Raw genomic sequence first — 24,688 nt, 5'->3', positions numbered from 1 at the left:
CCCTGATCTAAATTTCTAGTTCGATATGCTTCCTTCACGGAAATAAAGAGTTCTGAGATGTAAGTCTTGATGGAACTATCCCATGGAGATCAGTCCTATTTTGATAACAAGCCCATGAAGTGATGACTTATCCTTAAAAATATGTTGTTTGCATCATAACCCAGAATCTGGTAAATCCTTAAGCTAATTAGAGATCAATAATGAGAAAGAAATTTAGTGAAGGAATTTTAAAGGGAGCACTTTTATGGCCAGAATACTCTTCTGAGGAGACATTGTCAGTCTTCAGTGGGGCACAAAGCCGGAGCTACTCAGGCTTGCATGGCTGCCTATTACTGCATCTCCATCAAATACAGTGAAAACTTGGTATTACACTCCAGTGGAAACTTTAATATAAGATTTTTCCTCTTTGGTAACCACTGTGTTCCTGGAAAACTGTTGGATTGGGCACAAATATACGACTGACCTCACTGGCTGGTGCCTTTTTTTTTTTAAAAGGACTTATAGCAGGGTATTGTCACAGGTTTGCAGCCACAGATTTTCCATGAGGACCATTCTGTTCTTCTGTAACTGATAGTTCATGTAACAAAAGTACAATCTTCTTCAAGTACTTTTCTCCCTGCTGTTATACTGCAGCCATGGAAGCTTACGTGGGCTTCCTCCTGCAGTAAATGCTCCTACTGTGAGTTCAGCTGTTCCCAGTCATGAGTGAGAGTCATGGACATCTACCCCATGGAGCAGGACTTAATCAGGCCTCTGGGCTGTTGCAGCGCTTGATTGATCCCCCCACTTTTGCCACAGTACTGCCATGCCTTGGTGAACAGCGGAGCTGCTGGCTTATGATTGATTCACTTTTATTTTCCTTGGTGGGGCTCTCCCTGACAATGCTCAGTGTTTTATTATCTAGCTTATTTCATGTAATACACTTGCCACCTTTGAAATGCATAGAGTTCTGTGCTATTCGTTAGTCCAGCTGAGAACTATAACCCAAATAGTAAAATGCTAGGATACTTTCTAGAGTTCCCTTCATGTCTGTGTTCCAAATGGAATAAAGAATCCAAAGAAACACCATGAAATACATGCTTCATATAGAAGTGAAATTATTCCATTTGTTATTTCAGTGTTAAATAAACCAAAGGGCATAAAGCTGGGTGTCCAGATTTTGGCAAATGACATAATATTTATGCAACCAGCCAGATGCATATCCCAGTCTTCAAAAGCGTGCATAAATTTTCTGTCAGTTATCAGTAATTGCTTCTCATGGAGTGTGTTGGTTCCTCACAACTCTGAAAAGCAAGTTGAACTATTGCTATAGGGCCTACACACAGGCAGCAAAGCCTGAAAGCACTGATCACAAATTTACACTTAAACATTTTCCAGGCAGCTTATGGGGAAAATTAAGCTTGCATCAAACAACTTTGTCTTATTTTATAAATATATGAAGAGGATATAAACACAGACTTGGTTAGGCACTTGTGCAATGAAATGAGAGGATTCAACTTGCCACTGCAGTATTCATATGCTCCTGTAATTTCAATGTGATAGTGTGTAGTTCAACATCTCTTCCAGCAACTTTCATTCTATTTCTAGCCAATAAAAGATATCAATAAGCTCTACGGTATGAGTAGCTTCAGTAATTTTTCTCTTCCTATCGTATCAGCAGAATTTCTCCATTTTTATGGACAGAGCTAGGTATAAAAATTCTGTAAGGATTCGAACACTCTGGGCAGGAGATGTGTTTTAAGAGGTTTTACCTAAGCAGTGCTTCCTTGTTAAGTCAAAATCTGGAAGTTTTTTTTGGTTTTGTTTTTTATTTTTTTTTTTAATTGAAAAGTATTCTTCTGGTAGAACTTTGGAGAAAAGGCAAATTTGTGTAACTTGATGGCAACCTAAGAGTGCACATTTTTAACTGATGGTGCTCTGATACGATTGATCTGTGTCATATGTGAACAAGAATTTGTGTCTTGCTGGTACAGTGGGGAAAACAAGAACAAGGAGACCTTTGTTGCCAAATATATGAAAAGAGCGTGTGATGCTATTAGCAGAGATATTATTTCATGTGAAAAAAGGTCAGATATTTGGGTTTTGGTCACAAAAATATTTTTACACTACTGATTCTGGGAGGTATTTTTATTCATCTGTTAGGCAACAAAAAGTAATGATATAAATATTGTCATCTTATAATTATCTTTTTCTCAGCTTTCATCTGCCATGCACAGTTGGCAACAGATGCTTAGGCACTCTGCAGTGAGGTGCTCTTCAAACACAGAATGTAGAAACGTAGCACTGCTGTTGAAAAAGTAATCATGTGCAGAATAATATTTCAAAGCTCCTAATTGAAAAAGGAGAAGTAATTTCCACTGGGTTGCTCACCATTGTGCAAAATATAGTTTGAAGGGAGTTTGTTATAATGTTTTCCCAAATCGTTCTAGAGGGGTCTGTTATAAAATCTCTGCCTTTCTTTTAATCTACAGAGGACCCATAACTGATAATTTGGAAAGGCCTTCTGGAGACTGCCTTTTACAGGATAAGCAGACCTTTTGTATAATTGATTGATTGGTCTGATAACAAAATTTTTGTCCCAGCTGGCACTTCTGCAACAAAGCAGATGTAATTTGTGGGACAGAAGTGAATGGTTGGTGTAAACCTCACAAAGGACATCAGGAAAGTGTATCAAACATGAACTATTTCAGAGGTAACACTGCTTTTGCAAACACAGATGTAGACACAGCTTTAAGGATGTGGAAAATTTTTCACAGGGCAAAAAAATAGTCATGTTTGATTCTGAGTGTTTTATTTTTTCTAAGTATACTGACTGATATGAAGATTTCAATGTCAGAAATAATTATGTAATACTTCAGAATTATTGTACTTTGCATCAAAAATACATATGGTACATGTAGAAAATCAAGACAGTTGTGCTGTCTCTCATTTCATAACAAACTGCCATCTCAGTAGAACTGACATTTTAAATCTTTTTTGGCAACAAGTAGAGGAAAAAATACAATATTCTGGCACATGAAGTATTTCACTAAGTTGACGTGCTTGTATCACCTGTTGGTACTGAAGCAAAGGGTCACACATATGCATATACAAGATGATGTTACAACTGAGATGTGTTGTTTGGATTTTGTTTTTTGAGGGGTTGTTGGTTTGTTTGCTTGTTTTGCAGAGTCATACTACAACTAAGAGCTTTCAAATAGATATTACTGATTATAATTGATCTTCATGAAATTAAATATTTCAAGGAGGACAAAAGCCTTTTCTCTGATAGTATTTGAGAGAGAGGGAAGCAATTATCATGACACACTGGCAGAGTTGTTCTTATTGTGGTTACTGTTTTACCAAATGAAATGCAATCCTGCCTCTGCTTACCACAGACATAGAGAAATGCAACATTGATATGCTCTTTAACCTTGAGAGGCCTAAGACAATAAGAAATATAGTAACAGCTCTGTTTGGAAGATACACTGTTGTTGCAATGCATAAAAATACAGGTCTTACCTGACAGAAAAGGCAGGATAGAAAGGCAAAGGAAGGTGTAGATACATTACTGTAAATTCTTGGTTCTTGTTAAAAGGCAACTTTGTGCCACTGATTCCCATCACCCTATGGGCACAACAATTGAGCCAGTTTTCAACCCACCTGCTCATCCAGCCCAAAAATTCATCAGCTTATCTGTGAAGATCTTTGGTGAGACAGTGTCAAAGGCCTTACTTGCAAAAGGAAATCCAGGCAGACAATGCTCTCCCCTCATCTATCAGGCCAGTCATGGCATCATAGGATCTTATCAATTTGGATAAGCCTGGAAGTCATTTCCAGGACTAGCTGCTCCATCACCAGGGATAGAGGTGAGGCTAGCCAGCCTGTAGTTCCCTTCTTCCTCCTTCTTGTTCATCTCGGTGATAGGAATGACATTTGCTTTTCTCCAGTCTTAGGGCACTTCTCCCAATCGCCATGAGTGATCAACGATTACCCAGAGTGGACATAAAATCACATCTGCCAGCTCTCTCAGCACTGGTGGGTCCTGCTGTTCTGCAAGCATCTTACTCTTGGACTGGCAGTCTCTGCATTATTTCATAAACAGCTCAAGATCTGAGTTTTTGCAGACTTTAAGAGCATCTAAAGGCACTGCATCCTGCAGAATTCAGTGGGGCTTGAAGGTGTGCAGACCTTCTTAACAGACAGACCTCTAAAAAAACACTTTGTCTTTTGCTTGAACTAGAGTTTGATTCTAGCACAGAGGTGCAACCCTCAAATGCAGAAATTCAGATTCTATGACAGTGTAAAATGACAGACTAACTGTTTTATCTTCAACTGATAAAATGAAAAGGAAAATCTCTAGTGAGAGCCAAGCCTGGAATGCAGTCTTGAGATAAATTTCGCAATTTTACTTTTTCCAGTTTAGGTTACAGTGATCTGAAGAATGTTTAAAATTATACAGAAATAAAAATTGCAAAAGCAAAAAAAAGAATAGCACCACTGTTTGAGAACCTGAGGATTATAAATTTTAAACAACTTTAGAAAATATATTGCATATTCCTGCAGTAGTCCAGAGACAGAGCATTGATATGTCTAGTAAATTTATATAATGGAGAAATACACTGATAAAAGAATTGAGCACATTAGATTCAGAATGGAACTTGGATTTCTAAGTTGAACATGTTGTGAAAATTCTAAATGGGAATCTTAAATTCTGTCCATTGTACTGTATGAATATCAGTTAGAAAAAAAAATGTTTACCTTATGATGGGAGAAAAAAGAAGGAAGAAAATCTGAGTAAATATGGGGGACTTATTCATAGTGGAACCATTTAGTCAACTTACTTTTATCAAATGTGAAGACTCCATAGGTTTTGAAGACTCCATAGGTTTTGCAAAATCAAGAATACTTTATAAATGTCTTAAGTTATTGTTGCTGTTTTGGTTAAACCTGAAGAATTTACTTGTGCATTTCTGATTGGAATTTAGGTCTGTCAAAATCCAAAATTACTACAATTTTCTCAGAAATCTCTTCATATCCTATCTGTGTTCTTCTTTTCCTAGCATTTGTCAAAACCATGTGCTCATTTTACTCAGTATTTGCCTCAACAACACAGCAGTATATATATATTTGGGAACACCTGTGTACGCAGTCATAGGGATTTCTCCTTGCCATATTCCACTGCAAATAGCAAAGAGTGAACATCCTCTGAAGTATTTATTGTGATGCAGTGATCTCAGTGAAGTTGTGTAACTCAAAATTCTGGTCAAGTTCTTTTTCTCATTTTCTCTTTCATCTGCTTGGCGGTGTTGCAATAAAGTTTTGCTGGATTCTGTTAAGGTCTAACCAGAAAGAACTGTACCCCACCCACAGTGCATGCAAATAAAAGAATGCAGAGCTTGGAAAAGACAGGATATTTGCTTTTTTCTCTGTAGCTAAAGCCTCAGAACTTTAGAGCAATGATTACAAAGGAAGTCCTGTTTACTGTCAGCAGTCTGTTTTGACAGATTCTCTGAGAAATTTAGTTGCAAGTATCTACAAAATGTCTACCAATAATATACAGACTGTGATTTTGGTTTGTTTGATTGTTTCATTTTCTTTTGTTCACAGTTTGGGCAAATTTTCAGTATAGAAAAAGGTATGTTTCCTAAAACAAAGCTACCCTTCTTGCAACTTTTGTGTTCTTGATGCAAGAACTTCTTTCAAGAGTTTGCAAGAACTTTTTTTTATAATGTTAAATAAGATAATGTTGCTATTATAACTTCATACTCAGAAATGGCTGTACTTTTTTGACTGAAATAAAAACAATAATTATGAAGTCGGTCTGAGTCATTTAATTGACATTGATATTGCTTTTGCTATATGTACTGAAAATAGATTTCTATAATGAGACAAGTCAAATCACATAATGTCTGGTGATATTAAGAACCTCACCTGCAATACACTAAAATGATTTTGATATAGAAACTCTGATCACATAATAGAACTGTATTCTCTAATAAGGTTTTCTAAAGTGAACCTTGTTTAATTCCCAGATTTGAGGCTTTTACGCTTCTGGAAGTATAATTTAAACCAGCCTTATGCTGAGTTGTCCATGAATTTCCTAATGTTTGTTATAAACCTTCCTTATCCCTCCGTGTGTGGACTACATGTCACTTGGGTGTTGTATTAATAACAAGACGAAAGTTCAGAAAGTTCAGAAAGTTCAAAATGAAGGTTCAGATGAGAAAATTATTTGGTTTGATATTTGATCACTTATTTCTCCCAAACTGGTAATGCCACTTAATTATGAAGGTTACTAAATTCAAATGGAGCAAAGTTGAAGCAGGTGACCAGTTTGCAACTCTGATGAGTGTTCTCCTTTACAGGTTTAGAGAAAGATATAAACTGCATTAGACTTGCTCCTCTAGCTTTTTTCACTCTAACAGCAGCTGACGTGTACATATTTATCAACTCAGACTGAGTTCGCTTTTTAAAAAATGCATAATTAAAAATTCAGTTGTTCAATAGCTGCTTTCAAGAATTCTCACATTCTTTAGTTAATTTTTCATTCCATTATTGCCTCCAGAAAAATTTCAACCATCTTTCTCATGTCATCTTTTATTCCACATTTTAAGAATGAGAAGAATTTGCTTAAAACAATTTGTACTTTGGATCCTTTTTTTTTATTCTTACTGTTCTATGAGATTAAAAAGTAAAGATTCACACAAGGTTCCACTACTAAAAAGCATGTGCACTTCTTTCATGTTGTTTGCAATGCACTGCTTTTTGATATTGAAACTACTATAATAACTTTTCCCTTTCATAGGCAATTGGAATGTATATTATGAATTGTTGCATGAAACACTTTACAGCTGGGCACTATGAAATATGTTTTAGAGAATAACAGTGAAATAGAAAATTGACATGAAAAAGAGATCTCTTTTTTCCTGTGTTGGCATAAGTTGATCTCTAATTAGAGCTGAGTTTTTCTCTCCTGCTACAAGTTTGGATATGCTGAAGTGAAGAAGACATTGTGAATGTGTATAGATATCAGGTAAAACCAGAAACCACTGTTAGCTCTTGGATTTCCACATGTCTTCTTGTTGGACTTCCAGTTGTCTGCTAAGATTCAGTAGTGGTATAGGCCATGAAAGATTTGTCCTATTCTTGTGGTGAAAGAAGCTTTAAGAATCCAGGAAAGTTTAAAGTGTTCAAGAAAAGTTCAGAAAACTTATGCTGGAAATCTTAGCCAGCTTATATCTTTGCAGTGAAAGTGTTCAAGGCTGGAGAACTTTTAGCAATATTCAGAAAGAAATGTTGCAAGATTCTGAGCAAAACATTTTTTCCCATCTTTCTTTAACTGAGATTGGGAAAAAGAAAAAGAAAATAGAAGTAATAATAAAACCTTTACCAATTTAAGAACAGTATTCAGAAATCAAAGAAGTGAAGATTGAGTAAGCCAAAAAACATTGAGTTAGAGAAATGTGGCTGGGTCAATATAACTGTTTCTGTAATTAGACAATAGAAGGAAAAAAATATGGGAAAAGAGATTGCTCTAAAGTTAATTATCAGTGACATGAACTTCTGGGCAAAGATCAGCCTGAGTGCATGTACCACAGAAAGAGGCATACAAGCATTCTGTTGACCCCATGGCTTTCCCCTATAGCATATCCCTGCATAAATCTGTCCAAACAAAACAAACAGAACCTCCACAACCTCTTCTGTCTGAGACAAAATGGTGCTTTCCCTATATGTCCCAGGTTAAATTTCCAGCTGCATGCTGCTGATGTCAGTGTGTGCTCCGAGCCCATGGCTGAAGGGTGGGTGGGTGGGTGTCCAGTTGGGACTAGGGGCATGCAGGAGTGGGAGAAGCAGGACTGGTATCAAGTGGTTACCACAGCAACAGGGAGGGGACCAGTGGAGTGGGTGGGAGTGAGCAGAAGTGGTGGGAATGTTACCATGGCAACGGATGGAGTGCCTTCCTCACTGGGGTTGGAGATGCAGCTGCCCTTATGTCTACTTACCTGCCAGGTGCTGTGAGATTTAGGTACAGCATACCAGGATTGCTTGTGTTGTCACCTATATATATGTATCACCTATGTAATATGTATATTACCTGCTTCATTTCCGGTTAGAATGTGAAACTGCACTTTTTATTCTTTCTAGTATAGTGTAAAAAACTGTATGCCAGTATAAGTTACTAATTGTGCAGTGTCAGAAGAGATGCTGATTTAGGGAGTGAGTTTGTCTTGCACATCATTACAAGACTGTATTTCATTTTCCCTAATGAGCTTTGCAAGATATATCTTACAAAGAGTGATATGAGGTACTGAAAATTTCTGGTAGTCTCCTTTTGAATTTCCCCAACTGGTGAGTGATGGAGCTTGTGAGTATAATATGCTCATATAAAACTGATAGGAACAGCCTGGACTCCTGAAATTGCTGTTATTGAGTGGCCCAGTGAATGGTCATCAGCCATCTGCTGTTTCATCTGGTGTCACTTTTCCCCTGACTATAGACAATGAAGAATTACCAGTGTTTTAATAAGTCTCATATCAAAAAAGAACGGACTGAAATCTAGGAGGAACTGGAATTTGGTGAACTTTGACTTAAAAAGAAGGGTCTTGAAGGGAGACAGAACTAATTCTGAGTGTCAAACCACCCAACACAAGAAGGCTTGGTAGGAAGCATGACCTGGGTGAATAGACCCCAGGGAATCGCCCACAAAACCAGATCAAAATAAAATAAAAAAAAAATATACAAGAAGTGAAGAAACTGAGGCAAGGAAAGGCCTCCAGATACTTCCCGTGTTGAAATACCTCTTTGCTTCTGTTGTAAAGCCTAGTCTAAGTACATTTGCCTGCTTTCTTTTCTTCTGAAGAGGTGAGCTGTGAATTGGAGCTTGGAAATGTGGGAAGGCTTGGTTCAGCCTAGTAAGGCAGTCAGCACAGCCTTAGGGTCTATATATTTCAAATAAAGGTTCTCAATCTCCCCTTAAAGCATGATCTCAGTAGTGCAGAAGCAGAGAGGGGTCTGGTTTTGCCTGAGCTAACAGTGCAGAGGGGTGGAGGGCTGCCCTGGCTCCTGTGGAGGCTAAGAGGAAGAAAGGCTTGCATGCAGACTCATTACAGAGTGTCTCTCTGTGCCTATGTGGCAGAGCAGTCGTCTTCTCATTTTTAGAGCAGTTAAATATTTTCATTTTCCTCAGATGCAAATTAGGGCTTTTACAGATGATCTTTTTCTACTACTTTGTGCACAGTCGGCTTTTTTGTGCATCCTTTTTTTTAATCCGAGTAACACCTATTCGCATCCTGTGGATGTAGAATATAACTCCCTTGCTCACTGTTGCTTCATTTATTTCCTTGATTTCTGTCATCCAACACTTTAAACTCCCCTTTTGTTGTAGTAAATTTAGAGTTTGTGATCTGAGTAAGTCTATTCTGCTAAATCAAAGATGTCCAGGGACCAATACCTGTCCCCAGGACTGAATGGCACCAACCGGTATATGTCTCCATTTCTATATTTTAGCTGCCTCTGTTGCAGATTTACCCTATGAGGAACAGAGTAAGGAAGTCAGCTGGCAGTGAAATAAGGTGAGCGACTGGATGTGTGGTGATTGAGCTATGTGTGTAGTCTCCCTTTATTCAGCTGTGAAGATGCAATCAATGAGTTAGTGCTTGTTTTGAGGAAAAGCACAACAAATGTGGAATTATATGCATTTATTTTGACCCTTGAAGATGGGTGGCAGGATGGTTTGAAATGGGAGAGGGCTTGAAAGAACGGTGTTTAAATCTCTGGTGAGCTGTGACTTGGCTGCATCCTGGAGAAGACAAAAATGTCCTCAATATCTCAGCTTCTGAGAAAGAAAAAGTTATAACTTTTTTTTCCTGCAACCATAGTGTTGTAAGAGAGCAACTTTCTGAGATACTTCAATACTGTAGTAGAGTGGCATTTCGTTCCTTAAGATATAACATGGCCTCAGGAGTTTACCCTAAAAATTATGCTGGAGGGGAACAGCTGGAACAGGACTTTTACCCATCTGATTTTGCCACCTGCTATTTTGCTCCTTACAAATGTTCCTTACTATCTTACCTCTCATTCATGACTCAGTGCAAAACCATCACTGTACCTGATCCTCAACCCTGAAATGAGTGTCTGTTTTTTCGTTACTGCTTTATCTCCCATTCCTTTACAGCTAATCTTGTTCTAAGAGTGACAGTACACATAAAAACATCATGGTAAGCTCTCCTTTTCTAGCTTGCTGATGGCATAAAAGATGTTTCAAAGTATTCCTTCACTTCTTTGGTCAGAGGTTCTTCAACAGAAATTATGAGCATAAAGTCTTGTGTGTAGTCCTTGAGAATGCATTTATTTTTTGTCAATAGGGAAGTTTAGCTTTTTTTTTGAATAAGGTAACGCCTCAAGAACTAAACAACATCTTTTGTTGTAGTATGTGAATACTAAAATTCTAATTGAGTGTCTTTACGATTTGTTTTATGGGTTTTTTTCAGATATCAAGTATTCTTAGGAGATCTTGATAATGTGCTTTATTATATTAAGTACATCAATTAACTTATATTCACAGACTTTTAATATTCTCTTTCTTTGTTTCTTCTAATAGGAATTATTCATTTTTATTTCTTTACTATTTCCACAGGACTTCAGTTTGTCCTTGTGCATTTGTCGTACTAAATTCACAAGTTAACAACCTTGATTTCTTAAATTATGCATTTGAAATCTCTCTCTCTCTCAAACTCCATCCTGTCTGCTGTCTTAGTAAAGCCTTAAATTACAGGTAAGAGTGGGCACTGTGCTTTCTCTGTCAATCCCAACAATATTATTCCTCCCAGCAGCAATCTTCTCAGAAGTGACTATTCTGATGAGCATTTTGAGTAACATTGCTCATCAGATGACAGTGATCAAGTCTGCCTGCTGCCAAGTACTTCCTCTGCGACTTCCTTGCATGCATTAGATGTCCCTTTCTCTAAAGTAGCCCAATTTAAGAGCGTATAGTTATATCTAATCAAAGGCAAAGCTTCTCATCAGGCCCTGTCTGCAACAGGATGTGAACCTTAGCCCTTCTGACACATCAAGAGTGTGGAAATGCAGTTGTGGAATGATCATAGCAATCAGGATGTCTTTGGGAATGCTTTAAGAGAAACAGAAGCCAATGGAAGAGTCCGAAAAGAAATGGGAAGCAGCAGTGTTTAACAAGTATGAGGAGTCTTCCATCAAAAGGGAAGAGAATAGATTTACTGCTGTTTTTTTGAAATGCATTCTTTCTAATTTCATGCTGTGTTTCTGATTATAGAATGATTGATCAAAGCAGAAGAGATAGTCCATCAGTGCGGAGTGAAGGGAAGCTATGAAGGAATGTCAGGGGATGGACCAAAACAAAAATCTCCAGCCCTTCCTTTAACTGAGTGTAAGAATTTATTTGAAATATAACAGGACTGGAGCTAGCCTCCAAAGAGCCAAAATAGGCAGAATGAGACAGACAAATGTTTTCTCAGAGAAAGGAAATGTTGCATGATAACTGCATGCTTTGTTTTTAGTCTGAAGTTAGCTGTCTTTCCCTCTTTATAATAGCAAGAAATCAGTGAAATAATCCCTTGAGCAGGCAAAGGGCAATAGTGTACTGAAGAAGGCAAGCTTCTATCCTTCTTGCTCCAAGATTCCTGCTGAGGCAGTGATGAGAAGAGCTTTTTTCTTATTTTTCTGATTCAAAGCATTCAGCATTCATATGGAGACAACTGTGACTACTTGCTGAAATATTTTGACAATGCTAACCTGAATACCCCTTATATCTGTGGTGACAATCTCAATTTTGACTTTGCTTTTTTCATTGTATTTTCTCCATGAAACTATCATGCCTGTAACATTATGAAAGTATCAAAGCAAATTCTCACAAAAGAGCAAGTTATTGAAAGTCTTTTGAGCAAGTTATTGAAACTCTTTCTAAACATAAAAAGGTTTGGAAAGTTTTCAGTTATATATTTTATTACCACTGTAAACCTAATCATTCTTTATATATTTCTTCTGGGCATCTTTTGAAGGTACAGCCTTAATGCTGATGGGAAAGATAAATTCTGTTTAAGAAAAGAAAAAAGCCCAAAAGTGAGAAAGTGTTTCCTGAGATCTTCCACTCTGAATAGAGACTACTAGGAATAAAGGTAGGATCTGGAGTTGGAGAAGAAGCACAGAAAGTGGAAACAAAGCAGACTTGTGGAGAATGGGAAGGTGATCCCTGACATGGATCCTCAGGCTCCAAAACCCACTGTTGTATGCAGCATGAAATAAATCCTGCCCATTTAGCTTCTGGGCAGACTCTGAAAACATGAAGTTCTAGGCTGGCAGAGATACTTTAGGAAAAGTTGCAGGCAGCCCTAATGGTGCTACTTCTCTCATCCCAAGCTGTGCTGAAAGCAAGTCAAACTTTCAGGACTAATGTTGTGAGAATTACTGTTCTCAGAGAGGACTTGTTTTGGTCTTAATGATACCACAAGAGTTTTGAATATACACTGCATGGGAAATACACTCTTTATTTTACTGGGTTTTCTCCAGCAGATTTCATTTATTTCTTTCTGCGTTATTTCCACAAAATGAGAGTATGTAGGATTCAAAATGGCTTTGCTGGAAAAATGGTAGACCATTCCACTACTTTCAGTTTCTTTCCACAGAATACCAGAGAAGTTTTTACCAAATTTTGAAACTAGAAGGCAAGTTGCACACAGGTTGAAAAAACAACCAGTAGCTGTCAAGCAATAGTGCTAAGGTAACATAGTAAGCTTTCTAGGGCTCTCCTGGAATTGCTGTAGTTCCTGGCTTTTTATAATCTATACACCATGCAATCTGGGGAAAAATCAACACACATCATGCAGCAGTTGCTGTGGAAGTATCTATTTCCATCAATATCAAAAATAAAGCATGGCCTATGCCTCTTCAAATTATCAAAAGTCTGTTCAGAAGATGTTCCACTAGACAGAGGACAATTCTCTCCTCTTTGTAGCCCAGGGTAAGACTGGCTGAATCAGGGAAGCTGAAGGTGGGCTGTGCTCCAGACAGTTACTCTCGGGTTTTCTTATGTCAAATGTGGGAATGTACTGGTTCAGAAAGGAGGAACCACTCATCCCATACTTCAGGGAGCATTTTCTCTTTCACTCATTTGTCACAAAATTAAAGAGGCGGCTGAATCAATCAGACAACCCTTTGCAGGATAATTTTGGCAATTCAGTTGTTGATTGAACTTTCCTTTGAGTGGTGAGCTGGGCTGCAAAAATATACTTTTATTGAAGATGAACTTCAAACTCTCAAGAGATTATGCTCTTTGAATGTTTCAAGAGCATCAAATTGCAGACTAAATAAACAGACATCATGAGTGTCACTTTAATATTTGGGACATTTCCTATTAAAAGACAGTATCTCAAACCCTTCTCTTCTTACTTCTAATCCAAGCATGACAAGGGCATAAAGAAAGAACATTTCTCTGTGTGTTCACCTGCGGTCTATGGCTGAGTGTAGTAAGAGGGAGATTCCCACCCTTCAGAGATTTTTCTTCTGTTTCTCTCCTGTTTCCCTGAACAGCCCCATCCCATGTCCCCTTTTAAACCATAGTGCTTAATATTTCTATGGCACTGTTTGCATGTAAGGCATTCTACCATTATTAATTTTTTAAGCGTACTTCATACCGAATGGTTTGGACTGAAATAAAAAACCAAAGTTTAATACTTACTTCCAGAACAGTTTTAGGCTTACAAATAGGATTACCCACTTCGGTGAAGTCAAGCCCTTTGGTAACTAAAGGATATTTTGTCCCTTACGCATTTATTAGACTAGTTCCAAGTTTATTGGAACAGTGTTTGTAGTGTATTGTGGTATGTTGACATGTTATACAAGGGGGGTGGGAGGGCACAGAATAATCATAATGTAAATTGGACTCTAATTATCTAGCTGTTTTCAGTTGATTGAGTACCAGCCTCATACAAATGCTAGTAGCAGCTTTAATCAAAGACAGTATCACTCCATCACCAATCAATATAGAGGCTCTACAATGGAAATATCATTTTGGAAGAGTTGGAGAAATAATTCTGAATCAACCAGAAAAGATAGCAGGATTTGTCCAAAGACTTCCTACATTATGGGGAAATGAGTCTTGGGGTGATGGTGTGTTGTCTGGTAGGCAATAATAATAACCTGGAAAGTATCATGCAAGAAATTCTCACATTTTTTCCAAGGAAAAGACTCTTGATATTATTGTTTTTACTGTTGTGAAGAATTGTGAAAATCCAGAAAATAAGAAGGTTGCAGCAGAAGCAACAAAGGCATGCCATACTGTTATCCATAATCATTCAAATCCATTACCTGACTGCGACAGCCAATGAAATAGTAATTTCCAGGATTAACCAACAGCTAAAATGATACACCATGAAAGGAGAAAAGCTTCATTTATTGCCAACAACAGGTTGGTGGCTCTTTTGACTGAGAAAACAATGAAAGACTTGGTTGAAAAGCGTGTATTTTTCTCTGTGTTTACAGATGCCTCAAACAATGGCACTTTCAAGGTGCTCCCAGTCATTATCATTCCTACACAGGTGAAGGGCAAGCAGTTCACTGCTGACCTGATTATTTTCAAGGCACTAATGAAACCACATTAGGAATATCTGAAAAAAAAAAAAAAAAAAAAAGAAAAATTGTCTTTAGCTTCTTACTCTGTATGTAACCATATAACAGAAAAATACCATTTAACTTTCCTTGTCTCATTCAGTCATTTTTCTCAGAAAATGTTTCAGATTTAAAGGAGAACTTATGAAATTTGAATGGGAAGAAATATTCTACATGAGGCAATTACTTGCATAGTGTACTGTAAAAGGATCATAATCTGTTTCCTTGGTTCTAGGAGTTTCTTTTGGAAGTTAAGTGAATGTTGTCAGATGCCAATTTTAAAATGCCATTTTCAAAGAAAACCTCATAGAGGGTGATAAAGAGGCTTTCAGTGACACAATGTCACTTATAATTTTCAGGTTTTACTGAATGTTTCTTGCAATGGAAGTCTTGCAGGTAAAACAATCTTTTTACATGATGAAATGTATAAGATAAAGCATTCATTTAAGGGTAATTTGCAAAAAAGAACCGATGACAAATTCTTGGTCATAAACTATTTATCATCAGAAGGTAAAAAAGAAAACAAAGACATTTCACACAGAGATACACATTAGCTGTCAGAAATGAGGCTTTATATTTCCATATAATCAAACAAAATACAAATAAACTGATACAGTTTTAATGTACTCTTTCCAGAAAGAGTAAAAAATATTGATAATTTAAAATTTCTTAAAAGACATAATATTGTGTGGTTAGAGATTCAGCTGAGTACTTGTATATGTCAGGAGTCTTCAACTAGGAAAAATTTTCATATTTTAGCTTCACATTCCTACTTTCTCAATTTCTTAAAACTGTTTCTTTTATAATTAAAAGAATCCATATATAATCAGATTTGGACAGATTGTGGATTTCTCAAGCAGTTTTCATTTCGGTGAATTTTCTAAGACTGGGCAATTTAACATGTAGCGTGGTTCATGAATTTACTTTTAAAACCAAACAAAATGAAATCCATTAAAACTGATAATAAATTATACTTCTATCAATTCTTTCAAGTTTATAATCAATTTCCTATCAGTGAAATTTAATACTATTTCAGAAATATGTATATGTACTAAAGGAAATAAGATTTCCCTAGAATTTCCCTTCATGTTAGCATGTAGACCTATTTCTTCTGTTAGGGTTGTCCCTTCTTAAAGAGAATGCTTTTTTGAAAGTTTGGCTGCTCTGGAGCGTAGCTTCAGTTAATGCATTAAGGCAAAGTGTGAATATGTGGTATAAAGTAGGAAAAATCTTGAGTTTATTTTGCTAGTATGGCAAACCAGGTACCATTAAGACAAAAAAACTCAGTAGGAGAACAATTTACTGTACACAACCTTGGCATTCCATGGAGAACATAGTTTTACTTTTCTGCTGCTGTGAAGCAGTCTTGTTGAAAATTTTGCTGGTTTTGACTTCTTCCTGTGTTCATTGTAGTAGTCAATGGTTGCTACCAAAAACATAAAAATAAAAATAAAGAATCAGAAGGATATTAACAACACTTCTGCTGCAGCAGTAGAACAGAACATAAAGAATATTGTAAGAGTTGTATGATGCTACTTCATCTGAGGCATCACATCACTGAAACCTGATGTCCTCTCTGAACTCTAAGTGCAATTGTTACATTTCATAAAGATCTAAAATGGCAGATATCAGCTAGCAAATGAAGAGCATTACTTTCTTATATTACATTATATTGAGCTGTATATAAAACCAACATAGAAACCTTTCTTCTGGCAGTTTCTTGTTGGATGCTGTGTGTTGGAGATCACTGTACCAGCTTTGTGCAAAGCAACATATGGAAGCTGTTGACTTCACTGGGAATGGAGTATCTGTTGTCAGGGAAGATAGAGGTAATTTTCCTGAAATATGCATAGGCTTAAAACCATTAGAAGAGAAGAACTGAGTGCCAATTTTGAAAGCCACCTCTGTACCTTTATAGTAGAGTGAATACATAAATACCATTATCTGCTTGGTTAACCAAGACTGAAGAAATCCAAAAGATTAATGTAAAGTATGTACTGATGTAACAGTGACTTCTAAAAAAGATTAATGGAGAGAATTGAAATTCAGATATTATATGGAAATGTGTATTTTTACTGGGATTTTTTTTTGTAGACTGTACATTCTGACAGCATTGTAAATACTTTAAATTAAAAAAAGGATAAAGTGTTTAAAAAGTCAATTTCCACCAACTTATTGACTTTGCTTTTTAAATTGTTGCTTTGATTTCTCTGACCTCTGTTTACAAAAAGAAAAATTGAGTTTTTTACAGAACTAATTAATTCAAAAGATCTGTGAACCATTTAATTTGAGTTGAAATGCTTTTATTAAGGTGAATGGAGTTACAGTGGCCCATTGCAGAGATATTTTGAATAATGACCTTTGCTGGCATGTTCTAGTTGCAGTAATAAGTAAAGAAGATAAAAAATTGGAGGTGGACAGTGGTGTTAGCACTACCCTGCTTCTAGGCTAATGTATTCTGTTTCTCAGCCAAAGTAATTTACCGGAATAGAAATCACAATGTTACATTTATACTGCTCCTGGGGCCCACTTTGCTCAGATCTAGCTGCAGTACCTTCTCAGGACAATGTGTTAGGGAGCTCAAGGTCTTTATTATTCTTTTGACGGGGTAGAAATCCTGAATATCTCAAATCCTAAAAATCATTAAATATGTATGATATACTAGAAAGGAACTATGGTTGCTTCTAAATTTAGTCAAAATGAAGCATTCATATAAAATAAACTCAAATATGAATATCACGCAAAAACTTGTCCCATGAAAAGACAGCACTGTCATTAGCCAGCTGTATACAAATGGTCTTTGATTCTATAAATACAGATTCTCACATGTGAGCTAAAAAAAGCAACTCTTCTCTCACAGCATTTGGAGAAACCCATAGACATGTCTGGCATATTCCTCTCTACAGGAGCTGAATGTACCAAATGATTTCACTAGACTTCCAAAGACTAAAATGGAATTGATTGTAAAGAAACAAGACCAGGGCTCTACCGTCTAAAATGTGGTGAACTAAAGATGTTCTTTTCGAATAATAAAGGTACACTGGGTGCATTACATTGCATCCTTCAGATGTGTGAAGATGTCATCAATATGAAAGTCTCTTCAGATTCAAATCTGTCATCTTCCCTGAGAAAATAAATCTAATAATACAATGAAAAATGGTAGCGAGATAAGCTATACGGAATATGGTCCTTAATGCCTTTGGTGACTAGGCTTTAATTCCTGAGGTAATCTACTGCTGGTATTTGGATACGTACTAGCACCTTTTGATCATTTACCATCTAGAGATGAGAGGCCCAAAGTGTGTTTTGGACTTGGATTACAGTGCCAGTGGATTAGGTTTCCTGGTGTTATAACATCACCTTTGGAAGGATGGCCTGCCAAAAATGTAATAGTGTAGGAAAAACAGATGGCTCTTAGCAAAAACGCTGTCCTCAGTCCAGATTGCAACCTTTACTTACTATCTATAAAGAAAAAAAGATATAATACTGTTGTGTTAAAACTTAGGAATAGACAAACAAAAAGGCAATAAAAAGAAGTTCAGAGTGGTCAAAGACAAAGACACTCCAGACTTTCCACATAGCCTTAATTCTCCTGGTAGAGTGCATCTACCAGGGGTCCTAATGAGTTGTTTTCCTGTGGATTATTCCCAACACCTCTAATAGCCTGTGTTGTAGAGCATACACTTTGTGTCCCATCAACAAACACCATCTCTGTTATGGATGCAGCCACACCTGCAATACTGAGAGGGTATTGCATGACACAGTCAGATGTCTGTTTCTACAGGGTCTGAAAAGAGGAAGAGGAACACAAACAAATGTAACATGACCTTTCCCAGCCTCTGGTGACTGGAATTCACATACAAAATATGTGAATTCAAATGCAATTCAAATACAAAATTAAAATACAGTTTCTTCTATGGGGTATTAAATGCATAAATCAGCATTTTTAATGTGTTCACCTATGTAATTTTGTCTGTTTGTTCATATGTATTTTAATTTCTACATTTATACCTAATATGATGGCTTACCTACAAAAACACAGTAGTAAACATCGAGTGAAAGAAAGGATGAATTTCATGTAAATTATGGTATTAACCTATTCAGGGCCAATTGTTCCACTCCTAGCATTAGGTGCACATGAGGTGTCTGTAAAGGAGCACTAACATGCCTTTTCATTTTCCTGCAGTGTGGCCTCAAAACCAGTGTCTGAACAATTGCTAGCAAGCAGAACAATTAATTTACTGAATTTACACGATCTTCTCCCTAAAGGGCATAATCACGGAAATTTACCATTCTCTAGCTTATGTGTGTTGGTCCTGTTCATCTTTCACATGTCTTTTGTCAGTCTGTCCTATGACAAAGAAGTCTACAAATTGTACCTTGTAGCTGTGACTTTTTAGATACAATGGAAAAGAACGTGCTCATGCAGAAACTGTTATTGCACAGGACCATGCAAGTGAGATGTTTGGCCTGTTTCATAAAGCACGTAGATCTGAAAAAAGGGTGGGAGGAGGGAAGGGAAAGAAAAAAGGAAAAGAAAATTTCCTCAGGCAGCAAAACAAAAAGAAAGCATAGCTCCATTGGCCAGAATGTATCCTGTGGCTCTACAGCAGAACAGGCCTAACCAAACACCAAATAGTAGTGGGAAGTATGGGACAGATTTCAATTTGTGTGTCATACTTTCTTTGCAGGAGTATCAAATTGATGTATTTTTTGCCCAGACGTGGACAGATAGCCGTCTTCGCTTCAACAGCACCATGAAAATACTGACTCTAAACAGCAACATGGTTGGCTTGATCTGGATCCCAGACACTATATTTCGTAACTCAAAGACAGCGGAGGCTCACTGGATCACCACCCCCAACCAGCTCCTCCGCATATGGAATGATGGCAAGATCTTGTACACCCTCAGGTGAGCACTTGGCAAGGTGCAGGGCTCAGAGCTTCTGGTGTAGCAATAGTAATTTTCCACTGTATCTGTGTTCTCCTCAGCTGTTTTCTTCCTGATCCTTACCTGACCATGCTTTGCAAATATTTTAATACTCAGGCATAAGTACTGTCAACTTTAGAAAACAAAGTCTTGTCTTTCTAAGACAGAATTAGAAATAGGTATGTCTAAATTGTAGAAGTTGGGTTTTTTAGTGCTTGTAATAAAAGGTAGTCCCATAAAACCAGGACTGGATAAAGCATTTCTAGATTCATGCTAATGCTGATACTTGACTCTTTGAATAAGTCATGCTGAAAGATAGTCTGTTACATCTCATCACAAGGGTGAATTGCTAGAGAGAAGGTTTTTCGAATTTTTCTAATCTTTTTGATACCATCAACTCTATGATATTAGAAATAAACTATATGATGTTAGAAGTGCAGTGTATATATATACAGTATTTATATGTACAGTATACTATATACCTGTATTAAAAAAAATCCTGTGGAAATCAAAATATGTGTTTACTTATGGAAGAGATGGGTTGTTCAGAAGGGAGTTGTGCCATAAGCCACATTCCACAAACCAAACAGTTTCAGAAACATCCCTTTCACACTGCATTTTCTTCAGCGATTGTGTTCAGCCCTCTTGGTGCAACTGCATATTCCAGTCATAACTGCATTAGCAGTTGGGGTCCAATAGAAAGTCTTTGGCAGACAATAAGGAAGGAAATAAACAGTTGGAAAAGCTACTGATATTTTTAGTGCCCTTTCCATCTTAAGCTTGCTCCACTGTGAGGAGCTCTTACTTATTTCAGTTGCCTTTAGCAAACTTTAGACTTTTTGATTACAATGTCAACTCCAATCCCTCTTGGTTGTTTTTTTGGTTTTTTTGGGGTTTTTTTTGAGGGGTTTTTGGTTAGATGTGTTTTCTTTTCCTTTTAAGTCCTGTTACAGTATTTCAGGGCAAGTTAAATATCTACCTAGTAGTAGTTAGACTTACATACCTATCACTAAAGAAACTATTTGCTGAATGAACTGCAAATTTTGTTTAAAACAGCTAGAAGAGAGGTAATACTTGATCCATTGGAGTGAACATTCTTAGTTTGTGAAAAATATTTTGAGTACTTTTTGACCCCTCAGGTCAACCTCCTTTTTATGCAAAAAAACCTGTTAGAATGATCATTGACCATTGTTAACACCGTGTAATTCAAAACCAGTTTATCTTACCTAAGTGTCAGAATTGGTATGACATGGAAGAGGTAACTACTGTATGCCCTGGTACTGTCAGGTGTTGATGGGTGCTATGCGTTCATAAGAAAATACAAGGTTCAATCAAGGTCCAGGCCTTTCCATCTTCTTCCTTGCCTACTTCTGGATGTGAATGCCCTCCTGCTGCAGCACTGCAAGTCCTCTTCTACCATCAGCACAATAACACTATTAAATTCCTCACAGGTGACCTTTTCCAAGACAGAGGTTTTCTCTGCACCATCCTAAATCTGAGACACAAACCTTTCCCCATCCAGTTTGTGAGCTTTTTATTTAGTTCCTAAAAGGAAAAACCCACATGACCCAAACTTGCTGCAGAAATTCTGGCATGCAATTATGTAGTGTTTACTGAAAAAGATTGTACAATAAACTAACACTGAATTCTATCTCCCTGGGTAAATACATTCACTTTGTAAGCTATCAGACTGAAGGTTATTGATTTTTATTAGTAATTTTTAAATTAGCTCCATTCATAGTATCCTTTGTGTTAGGGATGCCATGTAAAACAAGCTTTCAAGTAGGACTAAAGATGTTTCTGCTGATATGTTTGTTGCATCTGTACAATATAGAATGGCATATAGACATATATTGAGAGACAGCTGAAAGAGGCTGAAAGGATTTTAAGTTCACACTTTAAGTATATGTGGATAAGATTTCTTATAAGATTCTTTATGAGGTTTTAATTATGTGGAATTACACACCACTACATCAACCATATTTCCTGAGTTTTTTAATAAAGAATAAATGTTTCCATCCCAGGTCCTTTGATAATAAATTGTCTAGAGAAAAACACATGCACAGATTTCTTGGGATCAAGAAACTCTTGATGATGTGTCTGAAATTATTTTACATAGTTATCGTTGCTTTGGATCAGACTTAAATAGCAAACTAACAATCTGCAAATATAGTTCTTTCTTTTCCGGCCTTACTTATGGATGTCAGAATATTCTTGAATGATACCTAAGGTTTCCCAGCCTCCTCCTCTGACTGTTCATTGTACTGGCATGTAATAACAGACACTTGGTTTCTTCACAGGCTTACCATCAATGCCGAGTGCCAGCTGCAGCTACACAACTTCCCAATGGATGAACACTCATGTCCTCTGATATTCTCTAGCTGTAAGTGCTGCTTTGATGCCTTATTGTTGTATATGACTAGTATGCAGAGGCATGAGTTTATTTCTGATTTCTGTCAGGATGTTCAACTATTCCCCGACAGCTATAGGAAATTTAGGTCTGCTCAAATATTCAGGGAATTTTGGTTTTCCTCTCTTGCATTTCTGGTCAATGGATTCATAACATGAAGTCTTCTGTAGGTTTACTCTATTATTTTTGCCAGAACCAGCCTTTTTAATTGATACTATATTCACACTCTCAGCAGGAGCAGATATTCATATCAGTCTGTGCAATGTTAATCTATAAAATCATGTGACATGCAAATGAGAATTGAAACTACAGTTTTCTGGTGGAGGTGCACAGCTTGGGGACATGCCCAGTAATCTCTGAACATCTGAGTTTACAGCATGTAGTGTGGTAATGCCTCTCTGTTTCATAATAACAGTAAATGGTGCAAGTACTGTAACTCTCATTTTCCTTTTATTGCTCGGCTTGTCCAGTAGTCCCAATGTTGTATTGTATGTAGTCTTGTTGGCATGTTCAAAACCTTCCTAACAGGTAAAACAAATACTTTGGTGAAATGGATGGAAAACAAAAGTCAGGTGAGTTAATCTTGAGGTCCAATATTACTGTGAGAATTATCTTCCTGCCGATTCATTTGAAAAAAACTTGAGAGCTGCCTGCTCATGGGTACACCTGCATAGTTTTGTAATCCAAAGCCACACAATGCAAATGCTTTACAAACATTTTTAAAAGGGTTTCAGCTAAAGATTTTAATTTGACAAACTCCAAGACTCAGGATATGCATTCTTCAAAAATTAAAGGGAAATGTATGGTTTTGTCTGTCTATTTAGAAAGTAGATTTTCTCCATAATACCTTTTAAAGTGGTAGAAGAATCACACTATTGAATGTCTTCATAATAAATATGCTGTTGTGATGGTATTTATTTCCATTTATAAACAGTATACAAACAGTGATCCTCAATCACAAAACAGATTTGAATTTCAGCTACTCCAGGGTATATTTTTCTTTTTCCCCAGGAAAATGTTTTTAAAAAATCTGTCATGCAAAAATCTCCCTTTCCCCCAAAATATTATCACTATGTTGCTGTTTTTTATTATCTGTATATAAGTGAACCTGGGCAGAAAATCGTTGTGGTATGTTTAATTCAGGTGTGTGGAATATGTGCATACTCAACTGAACAAGAGGCAGATAGCTCCTGAATGAGCTTTCCTGCTAATGAACACTTGTCTCTGAACTCTGTGCACTTCAGCTATCTTTAGTTACTGCTTGAAGCTACTCTTACCTTGCGGAAATCTGCTGTTTTGATGTAGTACTGGGAAAAGTGTATGTGACCTTAAAAATCAAATCCCAGGGATTTAATTAGACCTACTAAAATTTAGGTTTAAGTCCAAAGATACTAATTAAACCTTCCACATAAATTTGATTAGTCCTGTGCTAGTAATATCCCAGTGAACTCCAATAAACAAAGAAGTCACTTGAAACCTTGCATTCCCTAATAGACAGTTGCTGAATATAAGTTATGCTTGTGGTTTTTATTTAAAGTGAGCATATCAGTGGGAACTTCCTCAGGCTCTGCTCCATGGCAAAGTTCCAAATATATTTTGGTTTACAAAGGTTCTTCCTAATTTAGATCTATTATCTCAGAACTCTTCTGCCCTTGAAAACACACACATATTACCAATAGACATGTACTACTGTCTGTGGAGATGGAGATTACATAGGATAAATCAGAATATGATTGTGTCACAGTTTCTCTGTGTTTTCTTCATAGTTTCTAGACAGATGGAAAAACCCATGGAGGGATATTAAAATGTTTTATAGTTCTCTCAATCGTTTTGATCACGTTGATAACAAGGGTTTATTTCTTTAGATTTATACTGAATTTTGTTCTTTTCCTTGAACAATTTTAGCACTACTATTATCATCATCCAGAACAACTCCTGTATGATTTGTTTGTTGCATAACTTGGTTGTATTTTCAGTCTTCTGTATATTCATAGCAGTCTGTAGATACATGGCACTCAGTGGGACTTGTGAAGTGAATGACTGAGTGAATGCCTGAATGATTTATTACTGCCTTCTATGAAAAGTTTCTGAGGGGACAAACTGATTTGGGATTCCAAGATGTATGTCTTTGAATCAAATAACAATCTTTGTAGAACTCACAGCACAGCTCTGCTTTCCTCTGCATCCCTTTCGTTTGTTCCCCAGCACACAGACAAATCTTTATAGTTTCCACTGTAGGCAGGCACAAAAAAAGCACAAGTGTCAGAAAATATTCTCTGCACTTCTACACACACGAAGTTTAACATTTGAAATTTCTAATTTTTAATATAAATTTCCCTCGATATTTCAGAAATGTGAAACTCATCTTAAATTTTGTTTAAAATATTTACCTCTAGTGCCAACTAATTTGCACCCTAATCCTGCTGTTACTGTGAGGACAGTTTATGTTCCTTCAGTGGGAATACTGAGCTCTACTTGGTCTGTTTGCTGGGATGAATAAAGAGAAAACAGCAGCTTATAAACTGGGGCCATCTCAGTGTGCTAATAGTGGTTACCAAAATATACCTACCCCTTCCTGTGGTAAATCTTGTTCAAGAATAGTTTCTGGAGCTCTCCACTCTCTTTTTTAGGACTAAAAAAGTATTGAAATAATCTGAAGCTCTTTACACTCCGTGCAAGTTTTGCTTGTGCTTCAGGTGACATGATGAGATGAATCACCTGGCATA

The 24,688-nt window shown here is 36.8% G+C and overlaps 1 protein-coding gene across 1 annotated transcript in view; it reads left to right on the top strand.

Moving 5' to 3' along the window:
* The window catches only part of GABRG3 (gamma-aminobutyric acid type A receptor subunit gamma3), a 318,560-nt gene that overhangs the window by 145,553 nt on the left and 148,319 nt on the right, over positions 1 to 24,688 (top strand). Inside the window, exons 4-5 of the mRNA XM_051806917.1 lie at positions 19,314 to 19,534; positions 21,853 to 21,935. Of these exons, the coding sequence (XP_051662877.1) occupies positions 19,314 to 19,534; positions 21,853 to 21,935 (304 nt within the window). The remainder of the gene's footprint in view (positions 1 to 19,313; positions 19,535 to 21,852; positions 21,936 to 24,688) is intronic.

This window comes from Manacus candei, unplaced genomic scaffold (genome assembly GCF_025592945.1).
Source record: "Manacus candei isolate 608988 ecotype Guabito, Panama unplaced genomic scaffold, ASM2559294v1 h1tg000069l, whole genome shotgun sequence".
Lineage (NCBI taxonomy): Eukaryota > Metazoa > Chordata > Aves > Passeriformes > Pipridae > Manacus > Manacus candei.
Note: the sequence above shows the minus strand (reverse complement) of the source record. Positions and strands in the feature narration are given on the sequence as shown.